The following is a 14,168-nucleotide window of genomic DNA, read 5'->3' as shown; positions in this document are numbered from 1 at the left end:
GAAGTTGTAGTTTAAAAAGTTATTTACTTACTTATTTGTTTACTTATTTTTAGAGAGAGAAAGAAAGTGAGAAAGAGAGATAGATAAATATTGAATTGTTGTTCCACTTATTTATGCACTCATTCATTGGTTCTTGAAAGTGCCCTGACTAGACATTAAACACATAACCTTAGCATATTGGATTGATTCTCTAAATAACTGAGCTAACAGCCAGAGCCTGTAGTTGAAATGTTTTAAAAAGTTTTTATTGGTATTTATATAGAGAGAACGTGAGAAGGAGAGAGAGAAACATTAATGTGAAAGCAAAACATCAATTGGCCGCTTCATACTGAGGATCAAGCTCAAAACCTGGACATGTGCCCTGACTAGGAATCAAACTGGCAACCTTTTGGTGCATAGGACAATGTCAAACCAGCTGGGTCACAGTAGCCATGGCTGTAGTTGGCAATTTTAATGCCCTTTTCTCAATAATTGATACAGCAAATAGAAAATCAATAAAGATGTTAGATTTTAACACAATCAACCAATTTGAATTAATGGATATTTATAAAACAGTTCAACAACAGAAGAATATGTATTCTTCTCAAGTGCATCTTAAATATTTACCAATATATTTTGGGCCACAAATAAAGTCAACATACATTTAAAAGGATCCACATTATACAAAATATATTTCCTGGACACAAATTAAAAGAAATTCAGAAACAGAAAAGTCATTGAAGACCTTCATATATCTGGAAATTAAATAACATACTTCTAAGTAAGCTGCAAATCAAAGAAGAAATAAAAGAAAATAAAATATTTTGAACTGATCCACTAATATTAAAAGATAATAGGGAAATATTTTGAATACTTTTATGCCAAATAAATGTGACAACTTAGATAAGATGGGCAAATTCACCGAAAGACACAAACTCTATGCAAGAAGAAATAAATCACAAGAATTGTCCTATGTTTATTTTTAAAATTTACTTTAAAATTAAAAAATAAATTCCTTCAAACAGGAAAATAAAAACAAAACAACTTTATGCCATGCCAGCACAGACAAGAGTTCAGTGAGCCTGAGGAGGGGTGGTGAAGGATTAAAGAAAAGACAAAGAGAATATAGCTGGGGCTCATTGGATCTCCTGTGCCTGGATGAGACCACAGAGAAGGATCCAGCAGGCAACGAATTTATTGCCTTTATTTTATAGTCAGGGAAAATCCAGGTAGTGGTCAACATAGTTACAATGTTCCTGTGAGTTTCACTTGTTTTGGCAGCACTTGCTGCACCTCCCACAGCCCATTAGCTACCTAAGAAGGAACTAGAGGGTGGCCATAAGGTCAACCTTAATTATGCTAAGAGGGCTATGCCCTCTAAACTGGGACTTATTTGTGGCTCTGCCACAGGTCAATCTGAGGCTTAACTCTAAAGCTGCTCCCTACAAAACTTTACACCCAGGTACACTCAATCATACATTCAGGGAGGAGATAATACATAAACTTTTCCAGAAAATTGAAAGAAAAGAATACTCCCCAAGATATTTTATTATGCCAGTATAACCTTGGTAACAAATTCAGGCAAGGAGAGTATAAGAAAAGAAAACCAAAGGCCAGTATCTGTCATGAACATAGATGCAAAAATACTTAATATAATTTTAGCAAGTGAAATTAAATACCACAAAATATTAAAATAATAATATTTCATGACCAGGTGGGATTTATTTCAGGGGTTCATGGTTGGTTTAACAATTAAAATAATTGATTAACATAATTTAATACAATAAGAAACCACAAATAAAAGCTATGTGATCATCTCTATGGATTCAGAAAAATCATCTAGAGAAACAACAACAACAACAACAACAACACAATATCCATTACTGAATAAATCTATCAGCAAAGTGGGAATGGAAAGAAACTTTCTCAACCTGATAAAAGTATGTTTGGAAAACCTACAAATATCATTGCATTTAATAAGGAAAGACTAAATATTATACTTTCCCCAAAAGAGAAGCAACAAGATAAGGAAGTTTGCACTTACTATTTCTATTCAATATTTATTGAAGATTCTAATCAGATCAATAAGACAAGGTTGGAAGAAATAAAAAGTATCCAGATTACAAAAAAGAACTACCTTTGTTTTCAGATGACATAATTTTCTATGCAGAAATTTTTATGATATCCACACAAATATTACTAGAACCAATAAGTGAATTTATCAATAGAAAGTTTGCATGATAAAATACAATAGACAAAAATCAATTTTTTTCTATATATTAACAATGAACAATAGGTAATTAAAATTACATAAATAGCCTTTCCGGCGGTGATGACCTCCCCACAACAACATGCCTCTCACTAAGGATTGCCTCCATCCCTCTCCAGAAGAAGAGAAGAGGAAACACAAGAAGAAGCGCCTGGTGCAGAGCCCCAATTCCTACTTCATGGATGTCAAATGCCCAGGATGCTATAAAATCACCACCACCTTTAGCCACGCACAAACGGTAGTTTTGTGTGTTGGTTGCTCCACTGTTCTCTGTCAGCCAACAGGAGGAAAAGCAAGGCTTACAGAAAGATGCTCCTTCAGAAGGAAGCAGCACTAAAAGCACCTCAAATCAAGATGAGTGGGAAACCATCCCAATAAACACATTTTGGATAAAAAATAAAATAAAATAAAAAATAAATAAAATAAAATTACATAAATAGTATTTATAAGAACATAAAATATAAAATATATAGGAATAGAGAAATTAAAATAGATATAAATAGAGAGATATGCCATGTTCATAATTTAGAAGGCTCAATATTGTTAAGATGTGGCTTCTCAAATTTACAGTTATATTCAATACACTCTGAACCAAAATGTCAGCAGGGCTTTTTGGAAAGCTGACCTTAAAATTCATATGGGAATCAAAGGACCAAAAATAGTCAAAACAACTTTGAAAAAGAAGAACAAAATGTGAAGATTAATGGTATTTGGCTTCAAGCCTGATTATAAAGTTACAGTAATCAATACAGTGCTGGACTGACATAAACATTGGCAAATAAATCAATGGAACAGAATAGAGTCTAGAAGTAGGCCTACATATACATGGGCAATTTTCAAAGGTGCAATAACAATTAAGTGGAGAAAGGATAATCTTTTCAACAAATAGTCCTGAAACTACCAGATATCCATATGCAAAGCAATATTAATTTTCCATCTATAACTTGCACCATATATAAAAATTGAGTTAAAATAGATTGCACAACTAAATGTAAAATCTTTAAGCATAAATTTCTAATGAAAGCATTTGCAACCTTGAGTCAGGCAAAAAATTTTTAGGTGTAATACCCAAATAATGCCCCATAAAAGAATAAATTGATAAATTAGACTTCATCAAAATTAAAACCTTCTGCTCTTCATACTCTTGAGGAAATGAAATGATAAGCTATGGGATAAAACATTTATAAATTACATTTCTGACAAAGGATTTATTTCCAGAATATATGAAAACTCTAAAAATTTGATAAAATAAACCTTATAAATTTGTAGAAAAAACAACAGATTTACCAGACACTTCATCAAAGAAGGCATATGGATGGCAAATCTATATATATATAAGCCAAGTGACTAGAACAACCTATAACTATGACTTGCACTGCAGCCAGCCAACCAGCCCGATGGGGGTGAGCAGGCTGGTCAACCTCCAGCGGTCACTCCCCCCTGCTGGCCCTGATCAGCCCTAATCAGCCTCAATCGGGGTAGGCCGGCCAGACCCCACTCATGTATGAATTCATGCACCAAGCCTCTAAAATATATATATATATATATATATATATATATATATATATATATATATATACACACACACACACACACACATATATATATATATGTGTGTGTGTGTGTGTGTCTAAACAACCATTACAACCTGATGGTGGGATGACTTGATGACCAGCAAGTAGCTATGATGTGCATTGATCACGAGGGGGTACATGTTCAACACAGGAACTGCCCTCTAGTGGTCTGTGCACTCCCACAGTCAACCTCCTGCGGTCTCTCCCCCGAGCAGGCTGGCACCTGTTGGAACTGGGTGAGATGCCCTGATCAGCCCTGATTGCTGGCAAAACTGAGGGCTCCCACCTGTGCATGAATTTGTGCACAATGCCTCTAGTGAGCACATAAAAAGATGCTAACTATCCAAAGTTATTATGGAAAACAAGTTAAAAACGGTTTGGCTCAGTGGTAGAGTGTCGGTCTGCAGACTGAAAGGTCCTGGGTTTGATTCCGGTCAGGGGCATGTACATTGGTTGTGGGTACATGTGCAAGAGGGTGTACAAGAGGCAGCTGGTCGATGTTTCTCTCTCATCAACGTTTCTAGCTCTCTATCTCTCTCCCTTCCTCTCTGTAAAAAAAATCAATAAAATATATATTTTTTAAAATCACAATAAGATTTAATTGCAGTTTACTGACTAAAATGTAAAATAATGATCATGTCAAATTTTGGTGAGAAAGTGGAGAAAATGAAATTATATACTGCTTTTGGGAATGTAAAAGCCCAGTCAGTCTGGAAAGTTCTTAAGATAGTCACATGCAATATGACTGAGTCATTCTACTCCTAGGTATTTATCAAAGGGAATGAAAGCCTATGCCCATGAAAGTGTTCGCTAATGTTCCTAGCAGCTTTATTTGTATTTGCCAAAAGCTGAAATACCACAAATGCTCATACTCAGCTGATAGATTAATTGTTGTATATACATACAATGAAATTCTATTCTATCATACAAAGAAATTAACTCTAAAACATTGACGAATCCCAAAATAAATATGCTGATGAAGGAAGCCAGACAATGAGAATATATACTATATTATTTCATTTATATAAAATTCTGTGAAATGCAAATTAACCTGCAGTGATAGCAGGGCAATGGTTGTGTAAGGAGAATACAGGGTGAGAGAGAAAGATTATAAGAACACAAACTTGGGTTTACCTACTATTCAATAACTTGATTATGGTGATGGTGACGAATTCACTGGTGTTTATAAATGTCAGAATTCATCAAACTGTACACTAAATATGTGCAGTTTCTTATGTGTCAAGTATTTCTCACTAAAGCTAATAAGAAAAGATTTTCACATGAAAAAAATATTTTTAAAGATGCCCTTTTAACTAGAATCTAAAAATAATCTTTTAATAAACAACCTTGGGTAATAATAAAATATAAACAAAAAATAGAGGATACTGAAAAAAAGGATAACCAAAAGACCCAGTACCCCACATACTATATCTAAAGCAGTGATCTGAGGATATTTCATGGCCCTAAACATCTGTATCTCTAAAAATAGAAGAATAAAAATAATTTAATCAAATGTTTACCTCAAAAGCAACAACAACCAAAAGAGGAATTTCCTCAAAAGTAAAACAGCACAAGGAAAGAAATAATAAATCTAAGTATATAAATAGTTGAGAGAGAGAACAGGAAAGTAGTAAATCTAAACAATAAATTTAAATCTTTGGTTTTGGGAAATTAACAATATAGATAAGATACTAGCTAATCTAATTCAGATTAAAAACAAGAAAACATAAATGTATGTAATAATTTACTAGGAGGAAATAACTATTAGCATTTATGAAAATTTTTAAAAAATATAGCTACTTTCCACACATATATGTAAATAAACTGGCTGGAAAGACTAGAAGACTGAAAAAAGTTCACTGATTATGCATTTTATATGTTTTTAAATTAGAATCATGTTACTATTTTACATATTTAAAGAATAAAACAGAATCAACATGAGGGAAATATACTTATCCATCTCTTAAGTATCTCCCAACATTTCTTATTAAGTATAAAAGAAAAAAAATACATACCTAATAAAACAGTAACATGTTAATTGACCGTACCTTTGCAACACCTACCAGCCAATCAGGGGTGAGTATGCAAATGAAACCAACAAGGATGGCAGGTGTTCTGCACCACCCCAGCCACTCAGGGCCTCTGGCAACATGGGAAGGCAGAAAGGTGGCTCTGGCCAAAGCAAAGGTGGTGCCAGCAGCCAGGGAAGGAAGGCCCATTCTTGCATGGATCTTCATGCATTGGACCTCTAGTAACATTATAATGGACAAATCTGGCTTAAAACATCTTAATTAAATAATCAACGTCAGGATGATCAATAATGAGACAAAGTAACATCATGGTCCCCTTACATATTTCACTGACAAGGATAAAAATCACTGAAGTGGTGTTTCTGCCAAAACTGCATTAACTGGATCTAATCCACAGAAAGCACCAGGCCAACCCAAACTATGCTGTAGTCTTTAAGGATGTCAGTGTTAGCCCAATCAGCATGGCTCCATGGTTGAGGTCAAACTATGAAACAGGAGGTCATTGTTAAATTTTCAGTCAGAACATATGCCTGTATTGTGGGCTAGATGCCAGTATGGGGCATGCATCAGGCAGTCAATCACTGATTCTCTCTCATCATTGATATGTTTATCTCTCTTTCTCCCTCTCCCTTCCTCTCTGATATCAATAAAAACATATATTTTTAAAAAGGATGATGCAAGATTGAATCCTAGGCTACAAAACATTATTTGAACAATAGGAGGAATTAGAATATAAACTGTTGGTTAGATAATAATATTGTACAGACATTAATTTTCCTGATTGGTAACTCCATGCATCTATAAAAAATGTTCCTTATTATGAAGGCATAAACAGGCACAAGTTATTGCAACTTTGTGAGAGAGGCGGGGAGGGAAGGAAGGAGGGAGGGGAGGAGGGAGTGAGTGAGAATGAAAATGAGTACAATGTAGCAAAATGCTAACAACCATGACTAGATCTGAATAAACATATATAGGAATTCATGTACTCTTCTTGGAACTTTTCTACAAATTGGCTTCTAAGACAGAATAAAAATTTGTATTTATACCCTGTAACTATCTCATTTCTTTATTCCACAGCACTTTTAAGTTCTAATATCAATATCAAACTTTTACACTAAGCAGGTAAATGATTAATCAAGGAAAACCAGATGAGCCTCAGTAAGCAAGCTTTGTGACAATTTAACTTACCCTGGCACCATCTTCTACGCCCCAGTTGTCATGGACAACACAGCAAATCTGTGGCATTCCCAGTGCGTACTGGGTACCAGCGGAAGCAAAACAGAGCTTGTTCTCAAACAACTGCGCTTTTGTTTTGACCTGTTTTAATCCTTGAATAACTGTCTCAAAGGGCTTGCTTACTTCACTAGAAAATTCCCAGGATTGAGGCAGCTACCTAGGGAGAGTTTGTCAGAAACATTTAGAGGCCAATGTATTCGAGGGAAGGAAGAATAGTTGCGGAAAACAATAGACCAGCCCAAAAGCCTGGGAGGAAGGTCTGGAGTATGGGATGCTTTGGGGAATAAGGAGTTTGCCAAGTTGCCACGTGTTTCTGGGAATGTAAAAGGCCATGCACATATGCAGGCTGGGCACATGCCCAGAAAAGACCAGAGGATGTGCTTCCCTCTGGCTTACCATCAGGCTCTGCACAAGCAGGAAGTGAAGGCTAAGGCAGAGTTGTCAGCTGTCTGGACATGTCATGTCCCAACACACACACACATACACACAGTCCATCTGCAAAGATTGGGATATTTTTTCTTTTAGTTCTGGGAGTTCAAGGAAATTTCTGTTGAATTATTAGCTGACCATTAATGTAACAGAATAAACTTTGGTGACGACACACAACAAAGGATACAAACTTTACAAAACTAGTTCAGAAAAGTCACAAATAACATGAGAAATGCAAATCAAAACCACTATGAGGTGTCACTCCACACCCCACTAGCATGGCTTTAATTTTTTTTTTTAAAGTGAAAATAACAAGTATTGATGATAATGTGGAGAAACTAGAACCCTCATACATTTCTGGTAAAAATGTAAAATGGTCCGTCAACTGTGTGGGAAGTATTTTGGCATTTTCTCAAAAAGTTAAACATAGAGTTGCCATATAACCCATCAATTCCACTCCTAAATATTGAGAATTAAAAATATAGGTTCAAACAAACAAAAAGTGTATACACATTTTATAGAGAATTATTCATAATAACCCCAAAATGGAAACAACTTAAATGTTTATCAACATGAATGAATAAACAAAATGTAGTCTATCTATACAGTGGACTACTATTTAGCCTTAAAAGAATAAAGTACCAATACATGTTACACCACAGGCAAACCTTGAAAATACTACGCTAAGTGAAAGAAGCCAGACACAAAAGGTCTTATACTGTTTGATTCCATTTACGTGACATGTCCAGAATAGACAAATTCATCAAAACAGAAAGCTGATTAGTGATTGCCAGAGGTGGACAGGAAAGAATGGGGAGTGACAGCTTAAGGTGTATGGGACTTCTTTGGGGGTGATAAAATGTTCTTGAATTAGTGACAATGGTTGTACAACATTGTGCATGTTCTAAAAAGCTACTGACTAGTACACTTTACAATGGTTAAAATGAGGAATCTTATGTAACATGGATTCTATGTCTACTTTTCAAAATATAATACCGAATGCTAAAATATGAAGATGCATTTTGAACTTCTCCAGGACAAAGTCTTTCAAAATAAGTGGCCAATAAATATTAACACATGGACTCCAACAACTAGTCTGTTAAGACATTACTCGCTTCTCATTGGTCAGGGGCATTCTCATCCGCTCAGCAACCCTCTCCTATTGGCTGGTTTCTGGTGCCTGGGAAACTGGGGTCTCAGGCCCTGCAACAGGTACCTAATGGCAAACCCTCAAGGATTCTGGGCTCCCAGAAGCTGGCTGTGCCTGTGCAAGCATTTTTCTCTAGTGAGAGGTCTTTGGTTGATGGGAAAATGTCAGAAGTTGGCATCAGGAGAGTCTGAATTGCTCCAGGGCCCCTGATGCTTATGAGGCCTTAGGCAGAGTGCCTCCTGGATAGTGCTTTCCTTTAAGGTAAATGGAAGGAAGGCCCAGGATTGTAGGTGTCCTGGGATTAAGTGAGGGCCTAGTGAACATGAACCAGGGCACTCCCAGCAGGCGGCACTCGGCCTCTGTCCCCCAAGGTCAGGCGTTGGCTGACCTCCCACGCCCTCATCACCTTCCTCAGAGGATGCCCACCTTCCTAGGCCCCAGGGGTTTCCCAGAAGCCCTTGTGTTCCAAGAACTCGGCTCCTCCCCCCACAAAGGGGTTGGTCCAGGACCATTGAGAGGCTATGGAACTTTCTGGAAGGCCAAGGCACCTCCCCTGCCGCCAAGGGCTCTGATTGGACGAGGCTTGGCAGTGGGTGTGGCCAACAACCAAAGAAGCAGTGGCAGTTAATTTCCAGCAGCAGCAGCGGTGGCGGCGGGTGGGTCGCTCCAGGATGGCTCTCGATGATTCAGTTGGTAATCCAGTTTAGGAGACGCTCCCCAGTGAAATAAGAATTGCCGTAAGGACTCAGGAAACCCCCAGGCCCAGGATGTGGAAACCGGGGCGCTCTATCCCTCACCCCAGGTTGGTTGCACTTGGGGCCTAGGACCACTGCCCACCCCCTCGCAGTGTGCGGTCCTGTCCTGCGGGTGGGCGGTGAGCAGGGCTGCTGGGAGCTCCCCACCCAAACCTGGTCCCTTGCCAGGGCCACACCCTCTCAGCTGCCTCCTCCACACTGCACCCCGGGCCACCCCGCTGGCTGGCACCAGCTGCCCAATGGCCACGGGAACTGGGATACCCTCTCCCTTCTCCCAGATGGCTCACTCAGGGCGAGGGGGTGGGGGCGAGGGAACCTACAGGAACCTCTGCTACCTGGTGTCCTACCTCGGTTCTCCCTACTCAGATGGGCCATAAACCCTGCTCCATTGCCTTGGTCCTCACCTTTGCATCTCTCCCTTTGCCTCCGTGTTTTCTCTTTCATGAAAGGAGGAGTCCATCCTTTCTCCCATCCCCAGTGGGAGGTCACCTGAGCACCCTGAGAGACTACAGTATAACCAGGACCAGCGCGCCCCCTGCCGGCCTCTCTGAGGACTGACTCGCCCTCTTGATATAGAGGTATTGTCTTCTGAGGCTTCTTTCTCTACCCCGTTTCTCACCTCCCTTCCCACTGTAGCTGGCGGAGGGGGCGTGGGTGGATGGAACACAGACCTGGGGTCGGGAGATCTCATTCTCAGGCCCAAGGTCTCCTGTCTAAGCTCTGGGTAATCGCGGGAGACACACGAGCCCTTTGGAGCATATTTTCTCAACTGAAAAGTGACAAAGTAATTACGCCCAATTCATAGTGTGAGGACGGGCGTGATTATGTGACTGTATTGGGACACATTCCTTATTGTGGTTTTAACTTTGCTGGCTGCTGCCTTATGTGTATCAATTTTCTCTTACTTTCGCAGGTTTGAAGGCTGCGGGTGATCATCGGCCAAGCCCTAACAAAGAATACGGGGTCACTGTCTTTGTCCCCAACACCATTGTCTGGGAACTAGGAAGCCAACCTTTATAGCAGCAGCCATCCTGGAGGACATTTCCCTGTCTCTTTCCTTCCTAGGCTCTGCTAGGGCTGCAGCTATCTGGAAAAGGGTCTGCTGGCTGCCTCTGGGGCTTGGTTTGCATTTTTGTCACCCTCTTTTCCTCTCAAGACATCCAGTACTCTATACTCCCTGGCAGGGAGGAGATTTGAGCTCTAGGCAGAGTAGAAAAGCCTAGTCCTTACAGGTCATGGTTCCCCCAAAGTCAAGGTTCACATGACTCCTCAGTAGAAAGGAAGAGGCTGTGAGCTGTGGGTTTCCAGATCAGGCAAGAGGAGGGATCCTGTCCCTTCACCACTGTAGCTTTAGTTTGTCCCAGCGCCCAGCTCTGACCCAAAGGCTTTTCCAGTTACCATCAACATGGAAACTTGGCTTTTCATATGGGTGTATTCTCCCCCTTTTATGCACAATCTTGCTCCTCGGAGCTGACCTCCCATGAAGGAGGCGTGTAGGGCTCAGAAGGCCTGGCCAGTCACCCAGGCCTCAAAAAGCCCCTCAGCTCTGAGGTGGAGTGGCAACATTTAATAAAGGCTCCAGGTCATTCTTGCCTCCTGAAACTTGTGTCTGGTGTGCTAACTCAGATGTAAAGGTTTGGGCCTCCCTTTAATTTTTTCCCCCACCAAAACGAGGTGGTGTCTGTGCTGCATGGAAATGGGAATGGAGGGAGAGTGGCAGGGGGCTGTATAGGGGCGTCCCCTGGTCCTCCCACACACCCCTTTGAATAATGCTCATCCCTATCTGGGACCTAAAAACCATTTGGTTTACAAGACACCTGGCATTTACACCATATTAGGGCAAGAATAAATGTATCCACCCAATGGCAGGGTGCTAGGAAGGAGGTGGGAGTGATTTGTACTGAGGTCCTGGAACTTATGAGATACTATTTTCATAAGCTTGTTTTTCTAACTCTTGAATGCCAGTAAAGGGAGACTTAAGGAACAAATTATTGGTGGGTGGGGGTGGTTATCTCTATCAGACTAGGAAAGTACTGGTATCCCATCATTGGCCTGTGCCATGCACCTGGGAAGTGTGGGCAACTTTTCTGCATCTCACATTGGTAGTAAAATCCTAGCAGGACACATCCACTTACTGGGACCTCAGAGGTTTCCCAGTACCCTGCCTCTCTGTCCCCCAGTGTGCCATGAAGACCAGAGTTGATTTGTCAAGGGAACAGGCATCCCTACCCCAGCTGGAGTCCCCATTCTGTTTTTCTACCCCAATGATGACCACAGAATATTCTTGGAGTTGTCTTCTGTAGCAGCTCTGGATCTTTTAGGAACAGGAATGGCAGAGTCTCTACAACCCTAGAGCCAAAATCATCTAATGCTGAGCTCATTGGAGCACAGGGCATGGATTCCTCGTGTGCGCTTTTCCTTGGAAGACAAAAGTATGGAATCATGAGTACTGGTACCACCTGGCAGGATACTTAGGCGCAGAGGAGAAATTATTTGGAGACTTTTGATCTTTCTAATCCTGAGACTCTGGGCCTAATACATAAAATCCTATAATTTTATAATAGTGTTATCATCGATCCACATTGTTAATCATTATGAATTGGTGATTTCTCAAATCTCATGGGTTACTTGTATAGCAATGCAGAGCTCTAAAATTTGCAAACACAATGATCTTTGAAAGTAGATACCTTGGTCATTTTACAGATGATACTGAAACCAGAAAAAAACACTCAACTCCCTTTGAGAGGGCATGCAGCTCACTCGCCTCATTAGGCCTATCTTCTTCCTCTGCTCTCTCCAACCCCACATTGTAGGAGACAAAAATGAAGCACACAGGGACCTTGGGATAATTCGATGCCCTGTTTGTCAGGACAAGGTTTGAGGGCCTTAGGAGAAGCCTTTTCTTACCATGAGGCACTGGGCAGGCACTGAGAGGTCACTATTTGCTCAATACATTTCCCCATGTATCCCATTTTAAATTTTATATTTACTCTCTCAATTCTCACTGCTCACATTTCTTTCAGAAAATTAGCTGAAAGTATAATGTCCTTGCTGCTCCTTAGGTAACTTAGGAACAACTCCAGTTATTGATTACCCAGCACTCCCCATATGTGTTATATGAAGTTCTGAAAATTATTTAACCTCATTGTGCCTGTTTCCTTGGCAGATGCTCTAACCTCTAGGTCATAAGATGGGTAAGGATTATGAGCACTAACAAAGTCTATGAGATGCTTACCAGCCTCTTCATTAAATAGCACCAGTCCCCCTTCCCTGCTTAGATAGTTCTTAGGGTTCTGTGAAGAACTTTCCTATTCATGGTGCTTTGCAACCAACAGGGGAGAGTCCTATTGTCCTCTCTTTAGCTGCTTCAAGGCCAATTCAGATTCTATAGAAGTTGTTGAAAGATTCCACCATTCTATGCAACAGCCTCTTCCCAAAGAGACTGGCTATAGCAGATTAGTCTACCCTGGAATAATCTGGAATGCCTGGAGCTCATCACCCTGAATTATTCTCCACTCATTTAGTGTCCAGCCATTCCTGGGAGAGACAAATGGATTTGATGGGTGGGGCTATGCACTGAGCCTCAAATATTCATGGAGAAGCCAGCCCTTCCTTCTTTCACTAGACCTTGAAATGCAGGTGTAGACACAGCCATGATTTCTCACTGCACCGCTCTTCCTACCTGGGGTCAGGAGTATTTACCTTCGCCCAGGGAGGAATAAGACCCTGAAAGCATATGGGAACAATACTTGAATTCTGAAAAGAATCTCAACCCCTGGGTAGGCCCCACTTGTCTGGAGCTTCACTGGGAAGAGAAAGGGCCTACAGGTGGAGCCCTGTCCTGGCCTCTGTTCCTTTCTTCTCTCCTAGACTTGGGTGGTGGGTGGGCTGGACCCATACCCTGGACCTGCAGTTGTGTCCTATGTTTCTTTGATTCTGCCCTCACCTCTTCTGTATTGTTCTTGCCTGGACCCACTCACTTTCCCACCCCTTTTCTATGGCTTAGCCCAAAGTAGATGATGGTGTCTGACCCTAGTCGCAACTGGCCTAGCTTCATGTCCATGGAGAATTCCTGGCAAAGCCACCCTTCTCAGCCCCATCCCTCAATTCTCCAGGGTCTGCTATTCTTTATCCACCTCACTCAGCCCTGACTTTCCTCCTGCCTCTGTGGATGTTTTCTTTCCAACTCTGACAGTCTTCTCAACCTCGCCTTCTTCCTTCTGTGGCCGCCAGCCCTCACCGTCATGGCTAAGAATTGGGTTGGGGAGTGAGGGAAATCCATTTCTGTGGTCAGAAGATTCTGTTAATAAGAATTTGACAGGGTGTGGGGTGGAGGACCAAACACCTTTTATCCTCAGTTTGGAAAATTTATAAATTGGGAAAACATTGATGCATAAATTAGAGATTTTTAGGTGCAGAATGGAAGGAGTGGTAAATCCACCTGAAAGGATGTATTGTACTTGGACCAGTGAGATGTGTACAGTCGCTCTAGCCCAGCTGCTGACCTTGCCTGTCTCAAGGGTTTCCTGCTAGGGCTCCTCCTCACCATTCTGCAGACAAGGTTGACACAGGGAAGGAGCCTCAGTTGACCACTCTGGAATTTGATATTCTTGCTTAAGCTCCCATCATCTTGTTTTCTACCCAGAACTAAAGATAAAGGGGCTCAGGGGAGAGTATCTTATTTTCATATGCCTGGCACAGGCCCCATTTTTCATAAACCTCAGGGAGAATGGAAAGCCCTATGGC

General features: G+C 40.8%; 1 protein-coding gene across 1 annotated transcript; it reads left to right on the top strand.

Moving 5' to 3' along the window:
- The first annotated feature begins 2,314 nt into the window (after positions 1-2,314).
- Positions 2,315-2,645, top strand: LOC118705953 (40S ribosomal protein S27-like). The gene has a single exon (XM_036415093.1). It carries the CDS (start codon positions 2,331-2,333, stop codon positions 2,583-2,585), a length of 255 nt encoding a protein of 84 aa, XP_036270986.1. The 5' UTR covers positions 2,315-2,330; the 3' UTR covers positions 2,586-2,645.
- The last annotated feature ends 11,523 nt before the right edge of the window (positions 2,646-14,168 follow it).

This window comes from Pipistrellus kuhlii, unplaced genomic scaffold (genome assembly GCF_014108245.1).
Source record: "Pipistrellus kuhlii isolate mPipKuh1 unplaced genomic scaffold, mPipKuh1.p scaffold_m20_p_5, whole genome shotgun sequence".
NCBI lineage: Eukaryota > Metazoa > Chordata > Mammalia > Chiroptera > Vespertilionidae > Pipistrellus > Pipistrellus kuhlii.
The sequence above is the reverse complement of the archived record's forward strand: the minus strand, read 5'-3'. Positions and strand labels throughout refer to the sequence as shown.